This window comes from Hyperoodon ampullatus (genome assembly GCF_949752795.1).
Source record: "Hyperoodon ampullatus genome assembly, chromosome: 14".
NCBI classification, from domain to species: domain Eukaryota; kingdom Metazoa; phylum Chordata; class Mammalia; order Artiodactyla; family Ziphiidae; genus Hyperoodon; species Hyperoodon ampullatus.
Window position 1 is genome coordinate 77,966,397 of NC_136927.1, and position 24,311 is coordinate 77,990,707.

The 24,311-nt window shown below is 55.5% G+C and overlaps 1 protein-coding gene across 3 annotated transcripts in view; it reads left to right on the top strand.

The window, feature by feature from the left end:
* Positions 1–24,311, top strand: part of BCAS4 (breast carcinoma amplified sequence 4) — a gene marked incomplete at its 5' end in the record, with an annotated part of 60,450 nt that overhangs the window by 28,006 nt on the left and 8,133 nt on the right. For 2 of the 3 annotated variants that reach the window (XM_079719833.1, XM_079719834.1), the window contains one exon: positions 4,131–4,265. The exons of the other annotated variant lie outside the window; for it this stretch is intronic. In XM_079719833.1, coding sequence (XP_079575959.1) covers positions 4,131–4,265 — 135 coding nt within the window. The remainder of the gene's footprint in view (positions 1–4,130; positions 4,266–24,311) is intronic. 3 annotated transcript variants of the gene reach the window in all.

The following is a 24,311-nucleotide window of genomic DNA, read 5'->3' on the forward strand; positions in this document are numbered from 1 at the left end:
AGTCTATGGATTTGCCTCTGGACATTTCATATAATATGTAGCCTATAGTGTCTGGCTTGTTTTGCTTTGCATAATGCTTTCAAGGTTCATGCAGGTTGGAACATGTGTCAGAACTTCATTCCTTTTTATGAATGAGTAGTATTCCATTGTAGGGATGGCTATACCACATTTTGTTTATCCATTCATCAGCCGATGGGTCCTTGGGTTGTTTCTACTTTGGGGCTATTATGAATAATGCTGCTATGAACATTCATGTTTTTGTGTGGCTATACATTTTCATTTCTCTTGGGTAAATACCTAGGACTGGAATTGCTGGGTCATGTGGTAAGTCTTTCTAGGAACTGCCAAGACCAGTTTCCAAAGTGTTGACACCATTTTACTCTCCCACCAGCAGTTACTGTAAGCTTTAGATAGAGATTGCAAACTCAGATGCCAACAGGATCTGGGACTGTACTGGGCAGTCAGGTATTAGAAGACCAACCCCAAGCCACCCCCCCTTACTTTCTGGGAAGAGCTGGAGCTGAGAAGCAACTCTCCCCTTCAGTGGGGTGTGAATCTCTTGGCTGCCACAGTCCCCACTCTGCCCTAGAGTCTCCCCAACATTGAGGCTAAGTGGCATCTGCCTCTTGTCAACCCCCAGGACTGCTGCTTTCCTTAGACTAGAGATATTTCTCTGTAACTGGGTCTCCATTAAAAGGAAGAAAAAGTTAGTCCAAGAGGGTCATGGATTTCAAGGCAAATGGGAGAATATGTATTTCCCACTAAGCTGCATGTGACATGAGAACAATAAAACTTAGGACCCCATCAGACCCCTATCTGAGGCAGATGGATTCCAGAGCCAGACCACCTGGGCCTCAGATCTGCCCCTTGGGTAACTCACTCACCCTCTCAGCATCAGTTTCCTCCTCTGCAAATTGTGACTGTGTCATCGTGAAGGTGTTAGTCCAGCACCTGGCATCTGGTAGATGCCCGCTGAGGACAGGCTATCACTATGGCGGTGGCCATTGCCCACAGGCTGAGAGCCAGAATCTGGGAGGCCTGCTCATCACTCGGCCCAGCCGACTGGGGGCTCCAGGGCCTAACATGTCAGGGGGTTCCAGGGAGCCCAAGACCACTCAGCTCTCAAATCAGTGTGACCCATGGGCCGGGAGGCTTGGGAACCATGGGGGTGACCTTTCAGGCCAGAAAAAAACTAACATTTACTGAGCACCTGCTATGAGCCAGGGACTCTTAAGTGCTTTAGTTGAAAGAACTTGCTTCACCCTCACAGCAGCCCCAGGAGGAAGGTCCCATTATTAGTCCTATTTTGTAGAGAAAGCGGCTGAGGCACAGAAAGGCAAAGTTATTTACCCAAGGTCACACAGCTAGGAAGTGGTGGAGCTGGGATTACAAAAGTCAGTGCTGGCGTTGGCACCCTTTCTGGACTGGGTCCTGCTCTGAGTCTGGGGGCCTTTGCCACAAGGATTCCGATGCATCAGGACTCACAAATAAATTTTCAAACAATGTGACTTTCCCTTCTCTCTCGTCCCTGCCCCGCTTTCCTTCTTTCCTTCCCTCCTCCTTTCCCTCCCTTCTGATAATAAAAGTGGTTCATTTTCATTGTAGAGAACATTATATAGAAGTCACCTATAGACCCGAGGGGGGTCCCGATGAGCGGTCACCCTCCTGTCCCCTCTCCTCCCCTCTCTGTGTGGATGCGTGTCCGCGTCTTTCCAGTTTCCCCGGATCAGCTTTCCTGGCCAGGTTTCGGCCTCTCCCTGGCTGCGGCCTGGCTGGGCTGCCCTCTCTGGCAGGCACTTTGGAGGCGGTTCCAACCTCGTGAGCGCACATTCCTCAGCATCCCTCATACTCCCCACCACATCGGTATTAGCGCAGGGAGCGTAAAATTGGAATCGGCTGGAGGAGGGACTGTAGAACTTTCTTTTGTGTCTTACAACCAGATGTGCAGGCCCAGCAAGGCCAGGGGAAGCTGCCCAGCCTGTGGCTCCTTGTCTCCCCGCCCCCCAACACACACACACACATACACACACACACACACACACGCACACACACACACTTGATGTGGCTTATTCAGAGCCAGAACCACAGGGCGGCGGCAGCACAACAGTGCCACCATCTTGTGTTCATCCAGTGTCTTTTTGCTGAGGATGCAGTCATGCATTCATGCATGCATGCATGCATGTATTCATTCCTGTGTGTGCATTGATTCATCCATGCATGTGTGCATTCGTGTGTGCATGCATTCATCCATGCATACATTCATTTGTGTGTGTGCACTCATTCATTCATTCATGCTTGCATGTATTCATTCCTGTGTGTGCATTGATTCATACATGCACACGTGCATTCATTCACACGTGCATGCATTCATCCATCCATACATTCATTCGTGTGTGCGCACTCATTCATTCATTCATGCTTGCATGCATTCATGCCTCCACCATCCAGCTGAGCCCCTTCCAGATGACCAGGCCCTGGTTGTGGCCTTGTGAACAACACTGACTCAGCATCTGCTCTTCCAGAACTCACATCTAGAGGGAGATGGACCGTGAACAAGCAGACAGGAAGTTCAGAGGGAGAGGAGAGCTAGGAAGACGGGGAAATGGGGTGGCTCCGCAGTGACGTGGGGCATGTTAGATTAGGTGGCTGGGGAAGGCCTCTCTGTCGGGGGGACAGTGGATCCAGGGCCTGAGAGACAAGCAGGGTTCACCCCATCGAGAACAGAGAAGGGCTGCCGGTCTGGAGAGAGCTGGTGCAAAGGCCCTGTGGAGGGTGAGGCCTGGCGTTTTCAAGGAACAAAAGGGCAGCCTGTGTGGCTGGTGTGCGGGACACGGGGAGAGGCAGGGCTGGGTGGTGGTGGGCCTTGCTGGATGGGCTGACCGGGGCTTTCCATCCAGTGAAGGGAGGCTCCTTCGTGGGGCCCAGCACTGAGAGGGTCTCCTGCCTCTTCCTGGTGCGAGAAAATCTCTTGCATTTTACCGTTGGAACAGGGAGGTCCGCAGAGGGGGGCTTGTCTGAAATGGCACTGGAGCCGCCACCTTTGGTGGCCTTCCCGGGTGTATGTGCAGTGCACGCACACAGTCAAACACATGCACATGTACACACCACACACACAGACACATGCACACAACACACAACATATGGGCACACACAAAAACATACAACACACACAAACACATGCACACAACACACAAACATAGGTACACGGAAACACACATGCACACAACACACAGGCACACCAGAAGTCACAAATGAGTTTCACCGGGCCTGCACAGTACTTTTTTAAATTGTGAAATTATTGCTAATGTTTTTAAAAACTGGACACTTTCCATAAAATCTGAATGTCCTTTTTTTTTCTTTTTAAATGATGTTATCTGATATTAATTGAGCTCTTAATATACCCTAAGCACTTAACTGCAGAACAAGGTTGGCATTATTATTAATCCCATTTTACAGATACGAAAATTGAGGATAATAGAAATGAAGTAACTTGCCGAAAGGCACACAACTAGTAAGTGATAGAACCTGGATTCTAGTCCAGAGAATCTGACCCCAGCATTCTCTTTTCTCTTCTTTTTTCTTTTGAAATTGGAGGTTCTGCACTGGAGACCCAGAGCTGAGTGACCCTTGGGGGCCGGAACCCGGCATTCCAGTTCACCCAGTCTGCACTCATCCTACTTCACCCGCTTGTCACCTGCCTGCCCCTTGGCACCTTCTGAGTTTGAGACTCCCCCAATATCCATCAAATATTAAAGTGAGCGATTTCTAAAAAATCCATTTTTCATAAAGAAGGCTGTGCAGCCTGAGTCCCCTCTCTGCCACTTCCTTGCTGTGTGACTTTGGGCAGGTGGTCCATCCTCTCTGAGCATCAGTTTCCCTCCTCTGTAAAATAGAGGCTAAACAGAGGGTCACTAGGGGGAGAAGGTGAGAGGACACGAGTGGAGGCTCGGCCAGGCCGGGACTCCAAGGGGGAGGTGTCACTGTTACTGTCAGGGTTTCTGAAGGTGCCCCTAGCTGGGCAGGTGCTGCCTGAACTCTCCCGGAGCCCATGGGGCCAGGTGAGAGGGAGGCAGCCAGGAACACACCCGTCTGCGCAGATGTGGCCTCACTGCTTTCCCCCCTCGCACCAGGCCTTTGTCAAGATGGTCGGGCACCACGTCTCCTTCCTGGAAGCCCACGTGCTTCAGGCCGAGCGGGACCACGGGGCCCTCTCACAGGCCCTGCGGAAGTGGCTGGGCTCCTCGGGGCTCCCCGCCTTCAGGAACGTGAGTATCCCCTACCTCCCTGCCCCCTCCCAGACCCTGGAGCAGGGAGAGGGGCTCAGGAAACAGGAGTTCAAAGGGCACGGCTGGCTTCTGCAGACAGGAAACAGTGTCTGGCTGGCCGGTGGGGAGCTGGCCAGGTGGCTGGAGTGTTGCAGTGCCTCCCTCGTGCGCCCCTGCTTGCCCTGAGCCGCGTGCTTCGGTGCTGTGACTGCCCGCCTCCTCACCCACCAGTTAGTAAGTGCTGCTGTTTGCCAAGCACTGTGGTCCATCTGGGGTTACCATGGTGAATAGAAGCAGCCCCTGCCCTCCTGTGCCTTCCTTCCACACCTAAGGACGTGCTCATAGTGACTTCCAGAATTCAGGCGGGGTCCCCCTTCCCAAGGCACACGTCAGCCTCTAGCAGACCAGAAAGCAGGCGACAGTGAGAGGGGCAGCCAACCCGCAGCTTGCAAAGGCCTCTCTCTCCCACGTCGCTGCTTTCCTGGGATCCTCCCTATAAGAAAGGAAGGATCATTGTGTCCCTTTTACTGATGGAAAAACTGAGGCCAGACTGATCCTGCCTTGCAGAGACCTTCAGTGTTTAAGCACCTCTGTCTTTCCGGTTTACTGATTCCCTAGTCTAGGGGACATTGGGCAGTGTCTGGAGATGTTGCGATTGTCACAACCGGAGGCAAGTGGGTAGAAACCAGGGATGCTTTTAAACACCCTAGAGTGTACAGGACACCACACCAGAGAATTATCGAGCCCTGAACATCAGTAGTGCTGAGTTTGAGAAACCCCACTCTAAGCTGGATTTGATAATTTTATGTCAGGTCTGCTTTAAGCACTTTGTGTGCTGTTGTATATGGCATCTGGTTCTCATGCCAGTCTTTGGAGGAAGGTACTTTTATCATTTCCCCATTTTACAGATGAGGAGACCGAGGCTCAGGGTGGTGAAGGGACTTGTCTGAAGCCACACTGCCTCAAGTGGCAAGGCCAGGTTGGAGCCCTGGTTGACCTATCTCCAGGGTCTTGCCCTTTCCAGGAAAGGGGTCTTGCTCAGCCAGCTGCTCTGTCCTGCCCCCCAGTGGGGTCTCTCACTGTTCCTTGGGCCCTGCCTGTGGGTCCCCCTCTGCTGCTCTGTTCTCTCTGTCCCTCCTGCATGCCCCCTTCCCTGTTTCCACTTAGTGTTCTCACAAAGGCTCATATTTCGAGTGTTTACAATGCTCCAGGCACTGCTAAGGTATTTCATGTGCGTTAATTCATTTACTTTTCCCAACCATCGTCCACGCTGGGAATGAACGTTATCCCCATTTGACTGATGAGGAAACGGAAGTAGTTGCAGTGTTGCCACTCTGGCCCCGTGTGAACTCATTCTGTTTGGCTCGGGATGCCTGCCTGGGTGTCACTCTCCGGTCCCTGCCAGGACCCACTGCTCTGTCTTGTCTTACACCTGCCTGAGGCATGCGCTGCTTACCTGCCTGCCTCCAGGTGAGGGACTTGCCCAAGGCCAGTAGCAGCTAGACAGTGGCCTCACCGATCTTATGATCTCGGAACTCCTATTGATCCCTTAGAGCCAAGTTAATACCACCTCCTCTGAGAAGCCCTCTGGGATTGCCCCCTCTCCAGCCAAATGCGGTCTCTCCTGCCTTTCAGTGAAGTCAGGAGCTGCCTCCTTGGTCCCTTGAGTTATGGTGACTGTTCCGGGGTGACGAGCCCCCCGGTCACACAGTGCTGTGCCCGCTGATGGCTTAGAAGCACCATGGAGGAGGAAGGACAGAGGACCTTGGCTGCCCGTGGTCTGCAGCAGGAATCCTAACAGTGGCGCCTGCTGGGTCCTTGGTCTCTGTACTTTACAGTCTTTTTCTATAACCTGCACAATTGTCCCTTTGTGGTTGGCACTAGTGTCCTCATTTAGTGGCAGAGGCCAAGGCTTGGAGGGGGAGAGTCGCGCATCCAAGGTCAGCGCCGGGGTTGGAACTCAGGCCCGTGGGGCTGTGAAATGGGGTCCGCCGCCCACTCCTGTTGCAGGATCCCATCGGGGTGTGGCCGGGCATGCGGGGACCTGCCTCCTCTCATCTCTACCAGACTCGGGGGCCCCCCAGCCCTACCTGCAGTGACTTGTTCCAGGAAATGCGTCCCAGCCAGGGGTGGTGAGTCATTCAGCAACCCCGGCGTGTTGATCTTGGCCCTGGGAGGGCTTTGTGTGGAGCAGGCAATGTGGGCAAGTGTGCGCACATGCTGTGCAGACCTGAGGGTTTCCAGCGCTGCACCTGCACCCGGGGGGGTGCAGGCTGGAGGGGCCCTTCTAGAATAATGGTTGTCACAGCTTGTACTGGGGCCCTGACCCGGCAGGCACCTCACATCCCACCCTGTGACGTAGGTCTAGTCACCGTCCCTATTTGACAGATGAGGAAACTGAGGCACTAAAGGGTCGAAGTGCTTGCCCACCCAGAACGTGGTGGAGCTGGGATTTGAACCTGTGAGACCTGGGCCTGGAGCTGGCACTCTGCACCACTTGGCCCTGCTGCGTCTTTCTGGGCCTGGTTCCGACCACTGGAGCTGCAGTCCGGGGGGTGGGGTCCTTGAAGAGCACCCAGATGGGTCTCTGTTTCTTCCACCTGGAAGAACCCACCAAGCCCGGATTTCACACTGTCTCCAGTCGGTTCCCCTCAGTGCCCACCCGAGGTGGACGTTTCACTGACCGCTGCCCGCACCTGGGCGTCCACACCAGGCCCCCCCAGCATGAGAAGCCCCTCCGCACAAGCCCAGATTCTGCCTTCTTGCCTCCACCCGCCCTCCTCCGTCTCCGGGAGCTGGCGGGGGGCAGGGGCTCTTGCGCGGAGGGGTCCTGTCCCCACTCCTGTGGAAGCCCCCCCGCAAAAGGAAATAGGCCACTCACGGCTGCCCCCAGGCCCTCCCAGAGTCAGGGGGATCAGTGGGGACTCCCTCACGGGACCCAGGCAGGAGGCCATCAGCCTTCACCTCTGGTGCCGGGCAGGGACCCTTGGGGGTGTGTTTTCCACCCTCCCTGCTGTTCCATCAGCTGGGACAGGAGTTCCTGGGGAGGGAGAGAGATGGGGAGAAAATTGGTCTGTGTGTCTTCTAACTCTGCCCGCCCCTCCTGCCCTGCTGGCCTCCTTTCTCCCTCCCTCCTCTTCCTCACTTTGCAGCTGTAGTGGGGAGGCCCGGGGAGGGTGTGCAGCGCCGGGGCTAGGGTCTCCCAACACACCAGGAGTGGGGCTGGGAAGCAGTCCGCCAGCCCCCCACCCCTCCCCAGCACCAGAGGCCCAGAGCCGCCCCTGCCCACGTGACTTGGTGCTGGCCGAGGCCTGGGCCGGCCCGGGGATGCCAGCCTGAGTGTACCTCCTCGTCACGAGATCCCCCGCAAAGGCCAGGCCTTTGGCCTCTGACTTGAGCTGCCGAAGAAGCGTGCAGTCAGTGCCCAGGCTGGGGTGAGAGCTGGCCTGGCACCCTGGGCCCTTTGCGCCCAGACGTAAAAATGTACATGCTTCCATGCTTCAGTTTTAATGCTAACATACATATTTTCATGGTACAAAGGTCCATATTTCCATGCTGTACTGCAAAGAAGCTTTCAACTATACTTTTACATTGATTTTTTAAATGTTCCAAGATTTTAACTCAGAACTGTACCTCTCTTTCGCTGCGGCATTTTTTTAGCTGTGTGACTGTGGGTAAGTCTCTTAGCCTCTGCAGGCCTCAGACAGCTTAACTGTCAGTTGGCTGACACGGGCTTGACCAAGAAAGGCTCTGCTTGCTAGAAAACTGGTTTCAATTTGATGTGAGATGAAGAGGGCCTCCTCCACTAAAGCAGAGGGGAGAAAAAGAAGAAAAAGACTCCAGAACTCTCAGACGGAGGGTTCTGAGAATTGGTGGGTCTGAAAAGCCAGCTTTGCCTTTAAATAACGGTTCAAGACGGACTGCCTAATCCCTCAGCGGTGAGCAGGTATCGGTAGTGGTGACAGAGCCAGCCCTGCAACGCCAGGCGCTGTTCTCAACCCTCAATACCCCACGGGGGAAGTGCTATTTTTATCCCTGTTTTACAGGTGAGGGAACTGAGGCACAGAGAGGTTTAGTAACTTGCCCAAGGCCACACAGCTGGGCATCAGGATATGGACCCACATTCCTAACTCTGTTGCCTTGGGGGAGAGCTGTGATCTCTTACTTCAGGAAGCATGTATCCAGTGGAAGAATAGAGGCAATGACCAAATCCTAAGAAAATTCAGTAGCTAGTCATTTCTAAAAAGGGCCCTGGCTTGCTCTGAGGGAACCAGGCATGGCCTCCGAGGAAGGGCCGTGTAGGCTGAGACCTGGATGGTGAGTGCGAACAGCCTGAAATCAGAAGAAAGGGCGCACCCAGCAGCGGGGATGCAGGCACCGAGGCTCTGGGGTGGGACTGAGCTTGGTGCCTGAGGAACAGCGGGAAGTCCAGCACGGGGACTGAGCCAGGGGGCTGGAGTGTGGGAGACGAGGTCTGGGCCAGATTGGGTGGGCGGGGTCTCAGGCCACACAGGGGGACTGGACACTATTCTAAGGGCAATGGAAAGCCATGGAAGGGTTCGTAGCAGGGGAGGGACTTGGTACATTTGCTTTGCTTGGGGAATTTCCAGGGCTCATTCTCTACCCTGAGCTAAGGCTGGCATTTGGGGTCAGCGATGTCTTGTTTAGACTTGACCATGAGAGCTGAGCAGGGTGCATGGGTGCCCTTCAAGCCTCAGTGTTCAACAGTTAGGAGTGCGTTTCCTCGGCCTGGAAACATCTCATGCTGTGCCCTGAGTTCACTGGAATCCTCGCCTTGCCGGGTCTCGGGGCCTTTGTCCAACTGGAAGAGAGAAAAGGCGCTCCAGTCAGGGTGCCCAGGTCTCCTGGCCATGTGTCTGGGTCCCAGAGACCCTGCCTGAGGAGGCAGCCCTGTCTCTGCACACAGAGGGCCCCTCACATCTGGAGACGGTTTCAGACATATGTGGAAGCGAAAGTGAGATGGAGGTGGAGCTGTACGAGCCGCAGGCCTTGGAGGGGTGTGGAGACTACGTCAGGTGGCCCCATGTCCCCTCAGTCCAGGCCCGGTCATGGCCAAGTGGCTGCCACAGGTGTTCTGACCACGCCAGGCCCTCCGCTCGGGGCCTGCACCCAGGGGCACAGAAGAGCCGCACTAAGTTGTAGACCGCTGTTTGTTTTCCGCCGAGCCAAAACATCTTGTTCACGAGGTGTCATTTTTTTTTTTTAATAACGTTATTTATTCATTTATTTATGGCTGCATTGGGTCTTCGTTGCTGCACATGGGCTTTCTCTAGTTGCGGCGAGCGGGGGCTACTCTTTGTTGCAGTGCGTGGGCTTCTCATCACGGTGTTTTCTCTTGTTGTGGAGCACAGGCTGTAGGCGCACGGGCTTCAGTAGTTGCGGCACATGGGCTTCAGTAGTTGTGGCTCGCGGGCTCTAGAACGCAGGCTCAGTAGCTGTGGCGCACGGGCTTAGTTGCTCCGCGGCATGTGGTATCTTCCCGGACCAGGGCTTGAACCCGTGTCCCCTGCATTGGCAGGCGGATTCTTAACCACTGCGCCACCAGGGAAGTCCCTCGAGGCGTCATTTTGATTAATTTTCCAATGGATAACAGTCAGGTGCTTTCCAAGGAAGGCTCTCTGGCTAATAGCAAAACCACTTGGGCCCAAGTCCTGACACCGCACAGAGCCAGGCTGCCAGGCTGTGGCCTTGGGGCTGCCCGGCTCACCTGTTCACCCCACACATACCCAGGGGGCGATCTGGTAACATAAATGAGTGTGTCTGCCAAGTGTGAGACAGTAAGGAGCGGTGGGGACTGTGGCGAATTGCAGAGCCCCTGCCTTACCTATAGGAGTGGAGATTTCCAGAAGCAGCCTTGCAGAAATGGGATCAAGAATGACTAGATTTTTCTATTTTGGGGAGAAAGCTGGGCATGTGGAGTTTTATATGAATCTTCTAATGTCTAAAAGTCAGCAACCAATTTTTCTAAATGTTAAACATCTTGGGGAAAAAAAAATCTGTTGCGCCTGTGGGTCACACCCAGCACACTCCCCAGCTCTGGATTTTAGGCTGATGGCCTGTATCCCACAGGGCCCACCCCTTCAGAGGCATTTGGGACCAGGGAAGAGTGGAAAGCCCATGGCGTCTTCCTTCACTTTGCACCAGCCCCAGCAGGAGCCCTCAGCTTTTGGGAGCAGCATGACGAACACATCTACTATTGCTGCAACTATGGTAGTTGTATTGAGAGCACTCATGAAGGATTTTTGGTGCCTCGTCGTGACTTCCCGTAACAACCCCAGAGGTAAATGATATCATTTGAGAAAGGGACCTGAGGCTCGGAGAGGGCCGTTCACTTGCCCAGGGTCACACAGCATAGGCAACAGAGCCAGAATCTGATCCAGCTTAGACCTCGTTCAGTGTCTCTCCCCCTCTCTGTGATCTTCCTGAGTGCAGGAACCACAACCTAGAAGGTGGAGGTTGCAGCTGGAGGTCCTTGGACCCAGTCTGCCCCACCCACATACGTTCTTTGGCCAGCTTGGCATATGTTTAATATGCATGTGTTTAATTTGAATTAGTTGCCAGCATTTAGAAAAGCGAATTTCACAGAAGAATGTACACCTCTGGCTTCACTTGAAAAAGCAGAGGTCTCGGCCCCTGAGCAGTGTCCCCGCTGAGCCGCCATCTGGCCCAAGACACCCATTGTCATTACCTGCCTGTGGGCATTTGAGTTTCCTACCCGGGCTAAGCATGCAGTAGGTGTTCAATAAATACTAGTCAATGGATGCTCTGAAGGCTTCCATGGCCCTTGGAAGCCCCCGTCCCCCAGATTTCTCTGGAGGCGGTCTCCAGGCCGTGGAGAGCTGGGATGAGTGTCCATGCCTGCCTCTCTCCGCAGCGGCTTGGGGCCGTGTCCTGGGCTTTCCTGGAGGTAGCTGAGGCTGTGGGCGGAGCTGTCCTGCCCAGGCTTGGCCTGTAGGAGTCGTCAGTGCCAGGCTGGGCGCCTCCTCCCCTCCCCGCTCTGTACCCGACCCCCCGTCCCTGCCCCGCCCCGCCCAGGGAAGGGGGAGGCTCTGTCTGGCTGGGGCCGCCTCCCCCTCCCCCTCCCTCTCCTTCTGCCCAATCCCCCTGGAGGGGTGACTCCCGGAAGGAGGCGCAGCCTGGCCGGGGCTTTATCTCAGTGGTGGAGGCCTAGCAAGGCAGCAACACAAAGAAGGCAGAGGAGATTCCGTGGCGCCTTCTCCCGGCCCTGCAGCGGCCTCTGCTTCTGCTTCTGCCCCCATCATCCCTTGCGGTAAAAATGCAACATGAGCAGATGGCAAATATTAACGCAACAATGGAGGCCGAGTGGTGCTTGGTCCCCAGCCCCCCTGCCAATCCCCCCCAGACTGGCTCTCAGGGAGTCACTCAGCACTCACACGTTAACAGATTCGTTTGACTCCAGATATTTGGTGGCACACGTGCAGGGGAGGGACAGAGAGCCCCTGGCAGGCTGGTTTGGGGGTCAGATTTTTTTCTAAGTGTTGCATTTTTGTTAAGATTTTGAGTGGGGAGGAAGTTCCTTACCACAAGGAAGAGTTTTTATTTTGGGGGGGCACTGTTGAGGCCTACGTGGGAGCACCCCAACTTCTCTGTGGTTGGAGGGACACAATGCACCATCTCCGAGCACCGCCACTGTCAGGGACGTCCCCTGTGAGCATCCTCAAGCCCAGTCCTGCCATCCCTGGACCTGGTGGACACTGCCTATGGCCTTTGCATATGCTGGTCCCCTGCTCCCTGCCTGGCAATGTTTACTCATTGGTCAAGGCTAAATTGAATGTTACCACCACTGGGAAGCCACCTGGATTCCCCCAGGCAACGTTCCTCCGGACTCCCCAACCCCCTGTTCGTTCCACTGTTGGCACAGCACCTCGGGGAGTCATCTGTGTTTTCACCTGTTGTTCCCCAAGACTAAGAGCTTCTCAAGGGTAAGGACTGTATTATCTTTGACTTACTAATAGTGGTTACGACAGTGTTGGTGCCAGCAGCCAGTTTTCTGGGCTCTTCTTTGGGTTGACACAGGCTAGCACTTTACCTGCCCTAGCTTGGTTCATCTTCATGCCCACCTGTTACATAGGTACTGTCAACTTTACAGATGAAGAAACTGAGGCTCAGAGAAGTTAGAACATTTTATCTGAGGTAGGCATTGGCCCCATTTAATTTCAGAGCCCCATACTCTTCATGCCCCAGGGGTCGAACTTCGAACCCTGGGATCAGGTAGGGCCCTGAGTGAGGCCCAGGGGCTGGGTGGGGACTGTGGCCAATGAGAGAGGCAGGTGCCCTCCCCTCCAGCTGGGAACAAAGGCTCAGAGTGGCCTGACCTTGCTCTTTCTTAAGGAAGGGAGGTTGGGGATGCAGGTTTTTATGTGAAAGCAGCTGATTTTGAAAACTTGCCTGAGAGCCTCAAAGAAGTCTCCTCAGGGGGCCTGTTGCCTCACAGGCCTCCATCTATGTCTTGGCAAAGACCTAAGGTAAATTGGTGTCTACTACAGAGTCTGGAGGGTCAATGCCCCTTTACCAAGGGAGAGAGAGAGGGGGCTGATATCACAGCAGCGGGGATTGGCCTGGAGAGCTACAGGCTGTGCTGAGCAGGCAGATGTGAGGGCTACAAGGGCCCAGGGCTGGCCACCAGCTCTCTTCTCGAAAGGGGCTGGTTCTCCCCAGAGGCAGTGCCGGCAGAGGCACTCGGTGGGGCCCTCTCCAAGTACTCTCCATAGGGCATCCTTATTTTCTGAGGATTTGAAATTTCCTCAGTCTTACGTGAAGTGTTGACAAATGCAGCTCCCAATACCCACTTTTCTAACCAGAGCATCACTCTCAAGGTCACCCTTCCTAGAGCGATTCTGCCCTCCCAGGTGCCCATATCATGACACAGGCCTCTCCCCTTTCTCACAGTGTGTAGACCAAACTCCTGCAGCACTTGGAGAGGGCGGAGTTGAGAGCGTGGACTGGACTCAAATCAGGGTTTTGTACTCTCGGCGCTGTGGACATTTGGGACCAGACCATTCTCTGGGGTGGGGTCTGTCCTGTGCATTGTAGGGTGTTTAGCAGCATCCCTGGTCTCCACCCACTAGATGCCGGTAGCACCATCCCCCTGGTTGCTACAATCAAAAAGGTGTCCAGGGCTTCCCTGGTGGCGCAGTGGTTTAGAGTCTGCCTGCCGATGCAGGGGACGCAGGTTCGTGCCCCGGTCCAGGAAGATCCCACATGCCGCAGAGTGGCTGGGCCCGTGAGCCATGGCCGCTGAGCCTGCGCGTCCGGAGCCTGTGCTCCGCAACGGGAGAGGCCACAACAGTGAGAGGCCCGCATACCGCAAAAAAAAAAAAAAAAAAAAAAGGCGTCCAGAAATTACCAAATGTCCCCTGGAGGCCAGGTTGCCCCAAGTTAGGCATCACTGGCCCAGGTGAATGACCGTTGTCAAAACTAGTCAACAGCACGTGGGGCTCATCATAGCCCCGTCTTGGCTTTTGCTTGTGTTCTATGACTATGGAAAATTTCCGGAATAAAACGTTTAAAAATAAATGAAACCATGGGTTCTGGAGCCCAGTGGCCCTGGGTTTGTACCTTGGCGGTGTTGCTTGCTAGCTCCGTGGCCTGGAGCCGGGTCCCCGCTTCCCCTCTGTGAAATGGGGCTCACAGGGGTTCAGGTTGAGGGCTTGGACGTGCGTGATTCCCTTTCTATTCGGTGAACTTCTGTCAGGCACCTGCCGTGCCGTGGGCCCTGTTCCAGGTGCCGAGGCTTGTGGATCACAGAAGGAGGAGCCAGGTGTCCGGAGGATGTCTACACAGCAGTCGCCGTGCTTGAGGGCCCCGGGCTGGCCTCGGTACGCATGACTCAGTCTCTGCTGGCTGCAGTGAGGTGGGCTGCCGTCACTGGCCTCGTTTTATAAAAGACAACTGAGGCAGGAAGAGGCCGAGCCGCTTGCCCGCAGTGGGCTGGAGGAGGGAAGCGGAGCAGCGAGACGCCCCCCAGCTAATGGCTCAGCGCCTGCAGCTCCCAGCATTCCTCCTCGCTGCCCCTGGAATCCGGTGTGCGCACAGCTGGCGCTCAGTGCCTATGGCCGCTGGCGTTCGTTTGGTAGAAAGCGCCCTTTGGCGGGGCTGTCCCAGCCCCGTACGTTTGTGCAGAGTCACTGCAGATCCCGCCAGAGGGCGTTGAATTGGGACAGTTCACTCTCCCTGAGCCACCGTCCCCCCGGGGCCGGCCTCCCCCGCTGCTCCCACCGGGACCATGGCTGTTCTGGCCAGGGCGGAGGCTTAGGAGTGGGGCTTCCCAGCAGAGGCCCAGCCCAAGGACATCCCAGGTGATGCTGGGTCTTGAGGGGACAGGCACCCACAGGGTCCCCTCCGAGCCCCACCTCTTCTACGTCCTCCCTACCACGGGCCACGCGTTCATCTGACACCCGGTGGAGGGGCCCGGGCTGTGGTTCCTGCCGCGTGGAGACCTCAGCCCCGCCAGCCTCTGCGTCTCCTCTGGTCCCGTCTTGGACTCGCTCACCTGCCTGTCTCTGCCTCTCTCCCTGGGTCTCTGGGTCTCGGTCTCCTTGTCTCTCTGCTTGTGTCTCTCCTTGTGTCACACACACAATCACAAGCCCTGACTGTACCCCCTGCCCCCAGTCCCTCCCCAGTCCTGCATCTCTCCAGCTCCCCTCAGGGCTCTCACTGGGACCCCCCCTCCTCAGATGGACAGAGAAAGGCTAGGGGCCCGAGTGGGCCACCTCCCTCTGGGGAGTGCAGGGGCGGGCCAGGTCTGGTGTCCTCACTGGACGTAAGTGGGTCCACAGTTGCGGGGGGGGTCCAGCATGGACGTGCTTAGTGTGCCGTAGACTCGGTGTGTGGGAACTGTTAGTAATAACGGCTGTGAACTGGGCACCAGAGGATGCAGAAGTGATGAGACTGGTCCCTGCCTGAGCTCTAGGTCACCCCAGAAAGTAAACGCCCAGAGGCGGGCGTTGCAGCAGATAATTTTGAGGTGGGCTGCATGCTTCTGACTCCTGTGCACGACAGAAAAGGGGATAAGAGTGGGACTTCCCCGGTGGTCCAGTGGTTAAGACCTCATGCTTCCACTGCAGGGGACGCAGGTTCGATCCCTGGTTGGGGAACTAGGATCTTGCATGCCGCGGAGTGCACACACACAAAAAAAAGTAAAAAGGGAGAAGAGAGGCCAGGAAAGGGCTGTGGCAGGGGACAGCATGGCCCAGTGTGTGGCACCAGCTTGGCACTGGGTCGCATGGCATTCCTGAACGAGGCAGGGCCACGCAGAGGACTGGCAGCTCCCGTCAGCGATTGCAGGTTCCGGGTGACGTGATGAGTGGAGGGAGGTGAGTCCTTCCTTAGTGCAGAAACCTGTGTGATGCCTGCAGCTGGAGTTGGGGCATCTGGAGAAAGTGTGATCCCTTTAATGCCTAAGGGGCCTGGGAAGTTCTTGAACTTGGCTCCATTCATGGTCAGCTTTCTGCCGGGAAAATAAACCACATCTCATTAAGCAGTAAATTCATCCAGGTGCCTGTTCCAGCTGATACCATCACAGCTTGTCACGTTGCCAGACGGAATGTCAAGGCCAAAGTTCCCATTACTTGGAGGGTCCTAATAATTAACCTGGGAAATTTAGAGAGGGGGGAATCCTGGCTTTTACATGGAGTAAGAAGCCAGAGCAGGGAGGTGGCTGCTTCAGGGACGGACATCACTGAGCACCGCTTGGGAGGTGCCATGGTTACCTGGGTTGGGGATCTCAGCATTGTGGCCCTGGCACTGCCTCTTCCCCTCCCGTGTCTGGCAGCTCTTTGCTGGCCTGGACCTGGCTCCAGAGGCCACGGACAGTGCCCCCAGGAGTGTGTGTGTTGGGGGGGCATGGGCAGGAGGGGCTCAGATGGCAGCAGTCATTGCTGGGAGAGAACTCAGAGGCCACAGGCCAGGGGGCTGCTCGCAGGGCTGGTTGCCAGCATATTTGTGCCCGGTGTGGCCCCCCGTAATCTGTCACTGGCCAGCAGGCATTACTGAGCATCTTCTGTGAGCCTGGCCATCAGCCTGGATGATGAGCCATGCCTCTTAGGGGTTGAGAGGTGTTCTGGATAATTTTTGAGGCTCCTTGGACTGGCTTCCACAATTGTGATTCAGTTTAAATGTTCATGTTTCGAAGCTGAATGCATTTAATACTAAAAACGCAGTGTTACAAAATTGTACACTTGGGCTGTTCACAAGCTAATGACATCGTTTAAAAGAATTCGGGGGGGGCTTCCCTGGTGGCGCAGTGGTTGAGAGTCCGCCTGCCGATGCAAGGGACACGGGTTCATGCCCCGGTCCTCGAGGATCCCACATGCCGCGGAGCGGCTGTGCCCGTGAGCCATGGCCGCTGAGCCTGCACGTCTGGAGCCTGTGCTCCGCAACGGGAGAGGCCACAAGAGCGAGAGGCCCGCGTACCGCAAAAAAAAAAAAAAAAAGAATTCAGGGGGCCATAATAATAATGAAATTACCCAGCATTCATTGAGCACTTACTGTTTTCTAAGCACTTTGGGTTATTTGGGCAAAACACCCTATGAGGTAGAAACTATTAGCCCTGTTTCCAGGTGAGAAAAATGAGGCACAGAGAGATTAAGTGACCTGGCTAAGGTTACACAGCTAGACAGAGGGACCACTGCCGTTTGAGGAATTTGGAAATGGGACATCGTTTACTGTGCTGGAGGAAGGGATCCTCCTCTCAGCACTGGCAGCCCCACATAGGGCTTTGGAGGGGATGTTAAGATGCAAATCCAAGGTCCTCTGTGACCCCTGTCCCCACGCCCACCCTCATTCCCACAAGCAGCTTAAGCCACTTCGGCGGGAATGGCCAGGCGGTGGGAAGCCGCTGAGGCTTGGCCCCTCGGCCCCCGGAGGCCCCAGAAAGTGAGCTCGGCCTCCACCCCAACCCCTGTTTCTGGTTCTCTTGAGAGCCTGCGGGGCGGGAGTTGGGTGGACAGCGTGGCCCGGCCTGCAGGCTATTGCCCTGGCTTCTCTGCCTCCGTACCTTGGGCTTTTGCTCCCGGAGACCTAGAGAGACCTTGTGCTTGGAGGACAGCCCCGCCCATCCCACTCTGTACTGCGCACATACCGGCCTCTTCCTCCCCCTACGGTCCCCTTAAGTCCTTCTTGGCTGCTCCAGGAGCTGCCACGTGTGCAATCCCAGCCCTTTACCCTTTCCTTCCCCAGCCCTTGGGCCGGGCTTAACTCCTTTGATGCCAAATCTCCACCCACCACCCCTCTTTTCATTCATGTACTCATTCATTCATTCACTCAACAAATACTTATCATCTACCATCTGTATGAGCCCAGTGCTGTTTCAGATCCTCGGAACCCAGGGAGAACAGAGAATGTTCCCGCCCTCCAGCAGCCGATAGTCTAGTGTAATATATAAAGTGTCCCGGGGAGAAAGAAAGGTGAAGGAGGGCAGGGAGAGGTGGGTCTGGGGGCAGGAGGTGGTCAGGGAAGGCTTCACTGAGAAGGTAACATGGAACACGGAGACGAAGTGGCTGGCGCCCTGGGGGAGGTGGGGAGGGGAGTGTACAGGTGTCTTGGGCTGGAAGGGGAGTGGTGAGGCCTGGCGGGGGGCGTGTTGGAGCTGGAGGTGCAGGTCGGGGGGAGTGGATGGAGCAGCTCGTGGGGCCCGTGCAAGGACTCGGCCCTGGAGGGTTTTGAAATGTGGAGGAAGATGCTGGCAGTGCAAGAGTGGAGGTTGGGAGGTTGCAGCTGCTGGGATGGTCCAGAGGGAGATAGATGCTGGTGGCCTGGACTAGGGACCAGGGTGGAGGTGGGGAAACGCGTGTGTGTCTTTAATTGAAATTCTTTACTGAGGCAATTATAGATTCACAGGCAGCTATAAGAAATAATACAGAGACAGCGCCCTCGTACGCTTTGCCCAGTTTTCCCCAATGGTGACATTTTGCAAAACTGTGGTACAACGTCACAACCCTGATATCAACCTGGATACGATGTGTTGCTCATACCGGGATGTCCCCAGTTTTACCTGGACTCACTTGTGTGCGTTTTAAGTTCTGTACAGTTGTATGCGCTCTGTACAGTTTTATTTTATTTAGGCTGCTGTCTCCTGACTCTGGACTGTCCCAACCCCACAGGGATTTCTCAGGCCCTCTTATGACCACCTTCACCCTTCTTCCCTCAACCCTCGCCCAACCCCTGGCAGCCACGAACCTGTCCTCCATTTCTAAAATTTTGCTATTTCCAAAATGTTCTATAAATGGAATCATACAGCATGTAACCTTTTGGGATTGGCTTTTCTCACTCAGCGTAATTTCCCAGAGATTCATCCAAGTTGCCTTGTGAATTGAGTCCGTCTGGATGCCTTTGCAGGTGGAGTCAGGGTTGGAGTGTGGGGTTCAGGGCTGGAGGTACCCAGCATGGAGCCCGAGGCCTTAGCTCTGAGGCTGAATGGGATCACCCAGGGAGGCGGAGTGAGCACTTACCGATTAAGCGTCTGCTGTGTACCAGGTGCTGTTCTAGGCGCAGGGGATGCAGCCATGACTGAGAGATGGGAAGAGGTGCCTGCGGGGCTGCCAGGCTGATGCAGGGCTGAGGCCTGGGCTGGATGGGATGGGTGGTGCGCACCTCAGGATCTCTCTCCCTCTTTTCTCGCTTCTCAGCCAGGGAAGGTGGGGACCCCGATGAGGCCAAGAGCTCCTCCCTGGGGTGGAGGGTGCAGACGAGAGGTTTCCAGGAGTCCCGAGTAAAGTGAGAAAAGAGCAAAGTGTTGCCCCTCAGGCCAGATGGAGTCCATTCAACAGAGACTGACCTGTCTTCTGAGACGGCCTTTGTCCTTTCAGAAGATTGTTATTTCTTTGACACAGGGATGGGGTTTAAGACGGGGTGAGGGTGGGGAGTCTTTCTGTGTCCCTGCGTGCACACTGACAGGGTTCGGGGCCGGAGAGGCCCTGAACCGGTGGACCGACTCCCCAGCTCCCAACACAGTCCGCTCCCCGCACCCTGGTCCCCACCGCTGCCGCCGCCTCCTGGCTGCCTCACTTTTCTGTGAGGGCTACTCATCACTTCCCTCTCCTTTCCTCTCTTATTTCGTCATTTTCCCTCTCTCCTCCATCTTTTTCCTCCTTTTCATCTATTTCCCCTCTTTCTGAATCCCCGCCCTTATCTGGTTTCCACATCTCTCTCGATTTCAGTTCTCTCTCTTTTACATTTTTCTCTCTTGGGTTTTGTTTGTTGGTCGTTTGTTTCTGCCTCTACCTCCCTTTGTCTGTGTCTCCTTCTCCCGCTCTAATTACCTTCATCTTTGTTTCCACCGAGCTCTCTCTGTCTCTCCCTCTTTTCCTTTCTCTCGCTCTCAAACATTATTTCCCAGACTCTGGAAACCATCCCTTTCCACGCTCAGGGGGCCCAATGGATGAAACATCCTGGTCCGACCAGGACAGCGCATGAGGTGTGTTCCTGTGAAGGGGCTTCATGAGATCAGTGCCCGGGCCCCTGGGGCTGCAGAGATGGGACTGGTGCAGTGACGGTAACCGTCCGAGGCTCACAGGCCACCCGGTGGCAAAGGACGGGCTGGGGCTGAGACCAGGCTGGAGCTCTGAGGGCACCGGTGTCTGAGTCAAGGGTGGACTGGGAGGGGCTCCTGAGGCCACCCAGATGCCCGGAGCGGGAGAGAAGGGGTCCAGGTGGCAGTTCGGGCGTTGCCTCAGAAGCAGGTTCCTGCAGTCCTGGGTGAAGAGTCTTTCTGGGCAGGGGCGAGAGGTGGGCCCGTGGACGGCTTCTGAACGCCTGCTGGTCCCGGTGGACGCCTCTGGTTTTGCCCTGTTGGCTTGTTTATTTAATGGAGAACAGCTGCCCCCGTTTGGGATGCTGACAGAATGGTCGATTGTGTCTGTGTTTGCTTTCTGCTTCCCAGAGCTAATTGGTGCTATTTCTAACATTCTTTTGTGGAGTCAACCACCTTCGAGGTCAGCCAACAAAACCTTGAGGATTCTATTGATGACCAGCATCAGAGTGAGAAATGTACGGCTCTGGTGTGACAGTCGCCAGCTGCTGGGCCCTGGCCAGCTGTTGGTGTGGGCTCACGGACGTGTACGTGGAGAATCTCTGTTTGACGGGGAGGCCACTCGGCTGAGCATGCCGCTGGGTATGGGCAGCTGGTTTGTTGCCCTGGCCTGGAAAAGGACCTTCCTTTCCCTGTTCTAAGCCAAGAATATGACAGTCCCAGCTGCAGCCAAATCCATCCACTGCTGTCCCCCCAAACTCTACCATTGATCCCGCGGCCACCCTTTGCCCCATGATGTTTTCTCAGCCAGGAGCGCTAGCTCCACGCTGTGCACAGAGCTGATCCTGAGTGACCTTTCTGAGGATGGAGAACACCGTTCCCAGTTTGGAATCCACCTCTGTCACCACGACCCGCTACAGAATTGGCGGGTGCAGCGCAAAATGAAAATCTGGGGCCCCTTTGTCAGAACTTACTAAGAATTTCAAGACGGTGACAGCAGAGCATCAGACCAAGCCATGAGGCTGGGCCTGCCCGTCACTTGCAAGCGTCATGCTTTGCGTGGATCTTAAGCTTGCTGCGTCTTAGTCTCCACATCTGTAAAATGGGATTTACAGTCCTATCCTCTGCATAGGATTGTCATGAACAGTGACTGAGATAATGTAAGGTTTAGCTGCCATTATTATTATTATTATCAGTGACATTAGTATTATTATTTAATAGCTCATTATCTGTGTTGTTCCCTGCAGTGCTTCACATATGCTGCCGTGGATGAGTTTTATTTTCTTATTTACTTATTATTATTATTTTTTAAATATTTATTTATGTATTTTGTTGCATGGGGTCTTAGCTGTGGCTCCAGGGCTCCTTTGTTGCAGCACGGGGGCTCCTTCATTGCGGCACGGGGGCTCCTTAGTTGCAGCTCATGGAATGCATGCGGGATCTAGTTCCCTGACCAGGGATCCAACCCGGGCCCCCTGCATTGGGAGCATGGAGTCTTATCCACTGCACCACCAGAGAAGTCCCTATTTATTTATTTTCAAATGACCTTTTATTTTGAATAATTTTAGATTTGCAGAAAACTTGTAAAGACAGTACTACTGAGGGCTTCCATGCCCCCCTCATTCCGTCTCCCATTTCCTGTCATCTCGCGTCACCTCAGAGAGCTGTCAAGACCAAGACCCCACGTTGGTCCAGTACCGTTCTCTGAACACCAGGCTTTGGATGTTACCAGATTTTTCTTCCTCGTCTGTTGTCTGTTCCAGGCTCCCCTCCAGGGCAGTGCATTGCTTTTACTGTGTGCTTTATTGATTTATTTAGGCCACGCCACACGGCGTGCGGGATCTTAGCTCCCTGACCAGGGATCGAACCTGTGCCCCTGCAGCGGAAGCGCAGAGTTCTAACCACTGGACCGCCAGGGAAGTCCCCTGTGTGCTTTTTATTTATTTATCTATTTTTAATGATTATTTATTTAGGCTGCGTCGGGTCCCTGTTGCGGCACACGGGATCTTCGTTGCGGCGTGTGTGCGGGATCCAGTTCCCTGACCAGGGATCGAACCCGGGCCCCCTGCATTGGGAGCGCGCAGTCTCACCCACTGGACCACCAGGGAAGCCCCTATGTGTGCTCTATTTTTAATGTGGGTCACAGACCTGGCCAGGGTGGGGTCACCAGCCTTGAGCCACCCCGAGACTCCAGAATGGGTCCGACCAGGCGTCCTCAGCTGGAGGCGTGATTGTCATCATTGGTCTCAGGCTCCGGGGCCCTGACTTGGCGAAAGGCCAACCCCCAGGCCCTTCCTGCTCTGCCTGGGGTGGTGAGAAGATGCATCCATTTCCCGTTGCCTGAGTGTCTCCTGTGCGCCAGGCTCCAGCTGCTGCTGGGGCCATGGCCCTAACGACTGGCTTGGTGCCCGTCCCGATGGAGCTCGGCCTGGTGGGGAGCCGGGTGGTAACCGAGGAGAAAGGTAAACAGGCTAGGCTCCACAGTGCTGCCGTGAAGGAGGGAAGGTGACACAGATGAAACTGGGTGTCCCTTAGGAGAGTCTGAAGGAAGGAAGGAACCAGCAGAGGAAGACCTTGTGGAAAGGCCTTGGGGGGACAGCAGGTGCAAAGGTCTCCCGTCAAGCAGACCCTGGTGAGATCCAGGAGCAGAAAGAAGGCCCCAGGCTGGAGGGCTGTGAGTGATGGGAGGTGACAGTCGGAGTTTGGAGAATCAGGCTGAATCATGTGGATCTGGGGTCAAACCCCCCAGCTCCAAGGTGGCAGACAGCTGGCAGACAGGTGGCCACAGCGATGTGGCCGGCGGGCCGCATAGGCGAGAGCACGCATCTCCTGGAAAGGAGGGGCCACTGCTCGGCGCCGGCTGCCCGTCACTGTCCAGTGGCCCAGAGCTTGAGATTTTTTTTTTTTTTTTGCGGTACGCGGGCCTCTCACTGTTGTGGCCTCTCCCGTTGCGGAGCACAGGCTCCGGACGCGCAGGCTCAGCGGCCATGGCTCACGGGCCCAGCCGCTCCGCAGCATGTGGGATCTTCCCGGACCCGGGCACGAACCCGCGTCCCCTGCATCGGCAGGCGGACTCTCAACCACTGTGCCACCAGGGAAGCCCAGCTTGAGATTTTTTTAAAGGGAAGGTTGAAATCCTTTTTTTAAAGAGAGATGGCATTTCATTCAAAAGTATGAGAACACCAGCAACCAAACAGACAACAGTACTAGTAAACTTAGCCCAGTGGAAGCCAAGCAGGACACACCTGAGGACTGCTCACGCGTTGGGGACCATGGTGGCAGGGCCTGAAGGCCCCATTGAGGAGCTGGATTTTATTCTAACTACAGTGTGGGACTTACTGGAGGATCAGACTTGTTTTTTAAGACGGCCCCTCAGGCTGCCATGTGGAGAATGGGTTGGGAGACGGGATGGCAGTGGCGATGGGAGAGGGATTGGGGAAGAATTAGCAGAGGGGATTGAGGATGGGCTGGCTGTGTCGTGGGAAGTTGGGTGGCCCCCAGCTTTCCGGTTTGGGCAACCTGGGTTGACTGAGGTTCCGGTTAGTGGGTGGACCCACAGTGAGTCAACTGACCACTGAAAGCCTCAGTTTGCTCGTCTGTAAAGAGCCTTTGTGATCTTCAGATTTGAGTCTCTGGAATGTAGCAGGTGCCCAATATACATATAAGTGCATGGTAATTAGACAGTTACACTCAGTGGCCGGGTGATGAGAAGCAAAGCCCAGGTCAGACACCTCCCTCCTCCAGGAGATGGTGCTGGGAGGGCAGAGGGCCCGGGGCGGTGGGCAGAGGGGCCGAGGTTGGAGAGATCAGACTCTGGGTCAGAGACCTAGTTCTGGAGGGGGCTATGCCATGACTCCGCCTACCTGGTGTCCTGTCTTTCCTCCTAGACCCCATATGAATTTGAATTTAGTAGCCAGTATCTTGGCAGAACTTCTGGGACTCCTTCTCTGCTGGTTTCCGTGTTAAAGCTTTTCCTCCAGCTAAAAGCCGAATCCACGGGGACCTGGAAGCCGTCTAGGGCTGCTGCCGGGGTCAGCACCGCCTCTAACAAGATTACACTAGCTTGTCCCTGCTGCTGGGGTCCCCCTGGGTAGGGGCTGCCCCATCTGGGAGCCCCCAGCCCTGTTCCTGTCCCCAGGGCTGCAGCAGCCTCCTGCTGCCAACAGCAGCCGAGGTGACCGGGACGGCAGAGGCAGGGGCAGGAGGGCAGCTCCCGTGCAGCCACCGTGAGGCCGGCCAGCCCAGCCCTACGGGCAGGAGCGGACACACAGGGCTGCTTCAGAGAACTGGGAGGGGCTCTGCTCCCACCTGTCCGGGTGGAAGCCTGGGGGCCCTGGCGCAGACACAGACATTGCAGGCAGGACGGGCAGGCGTGGTCTGAGGCGCAGAGAGCCTGTGAGGGGGGCCGAGGAGGGAGGCCGGGACCTGCGGTGAGGGCCGTGCGGGCTGGCTGAGGTGGGGGCCGGTGCCAGGAGCTCAGAGGAGCCCACTTGACTCCGTGGGACCCTGGGCACGCGGCCTACGCTGTCCCCTCC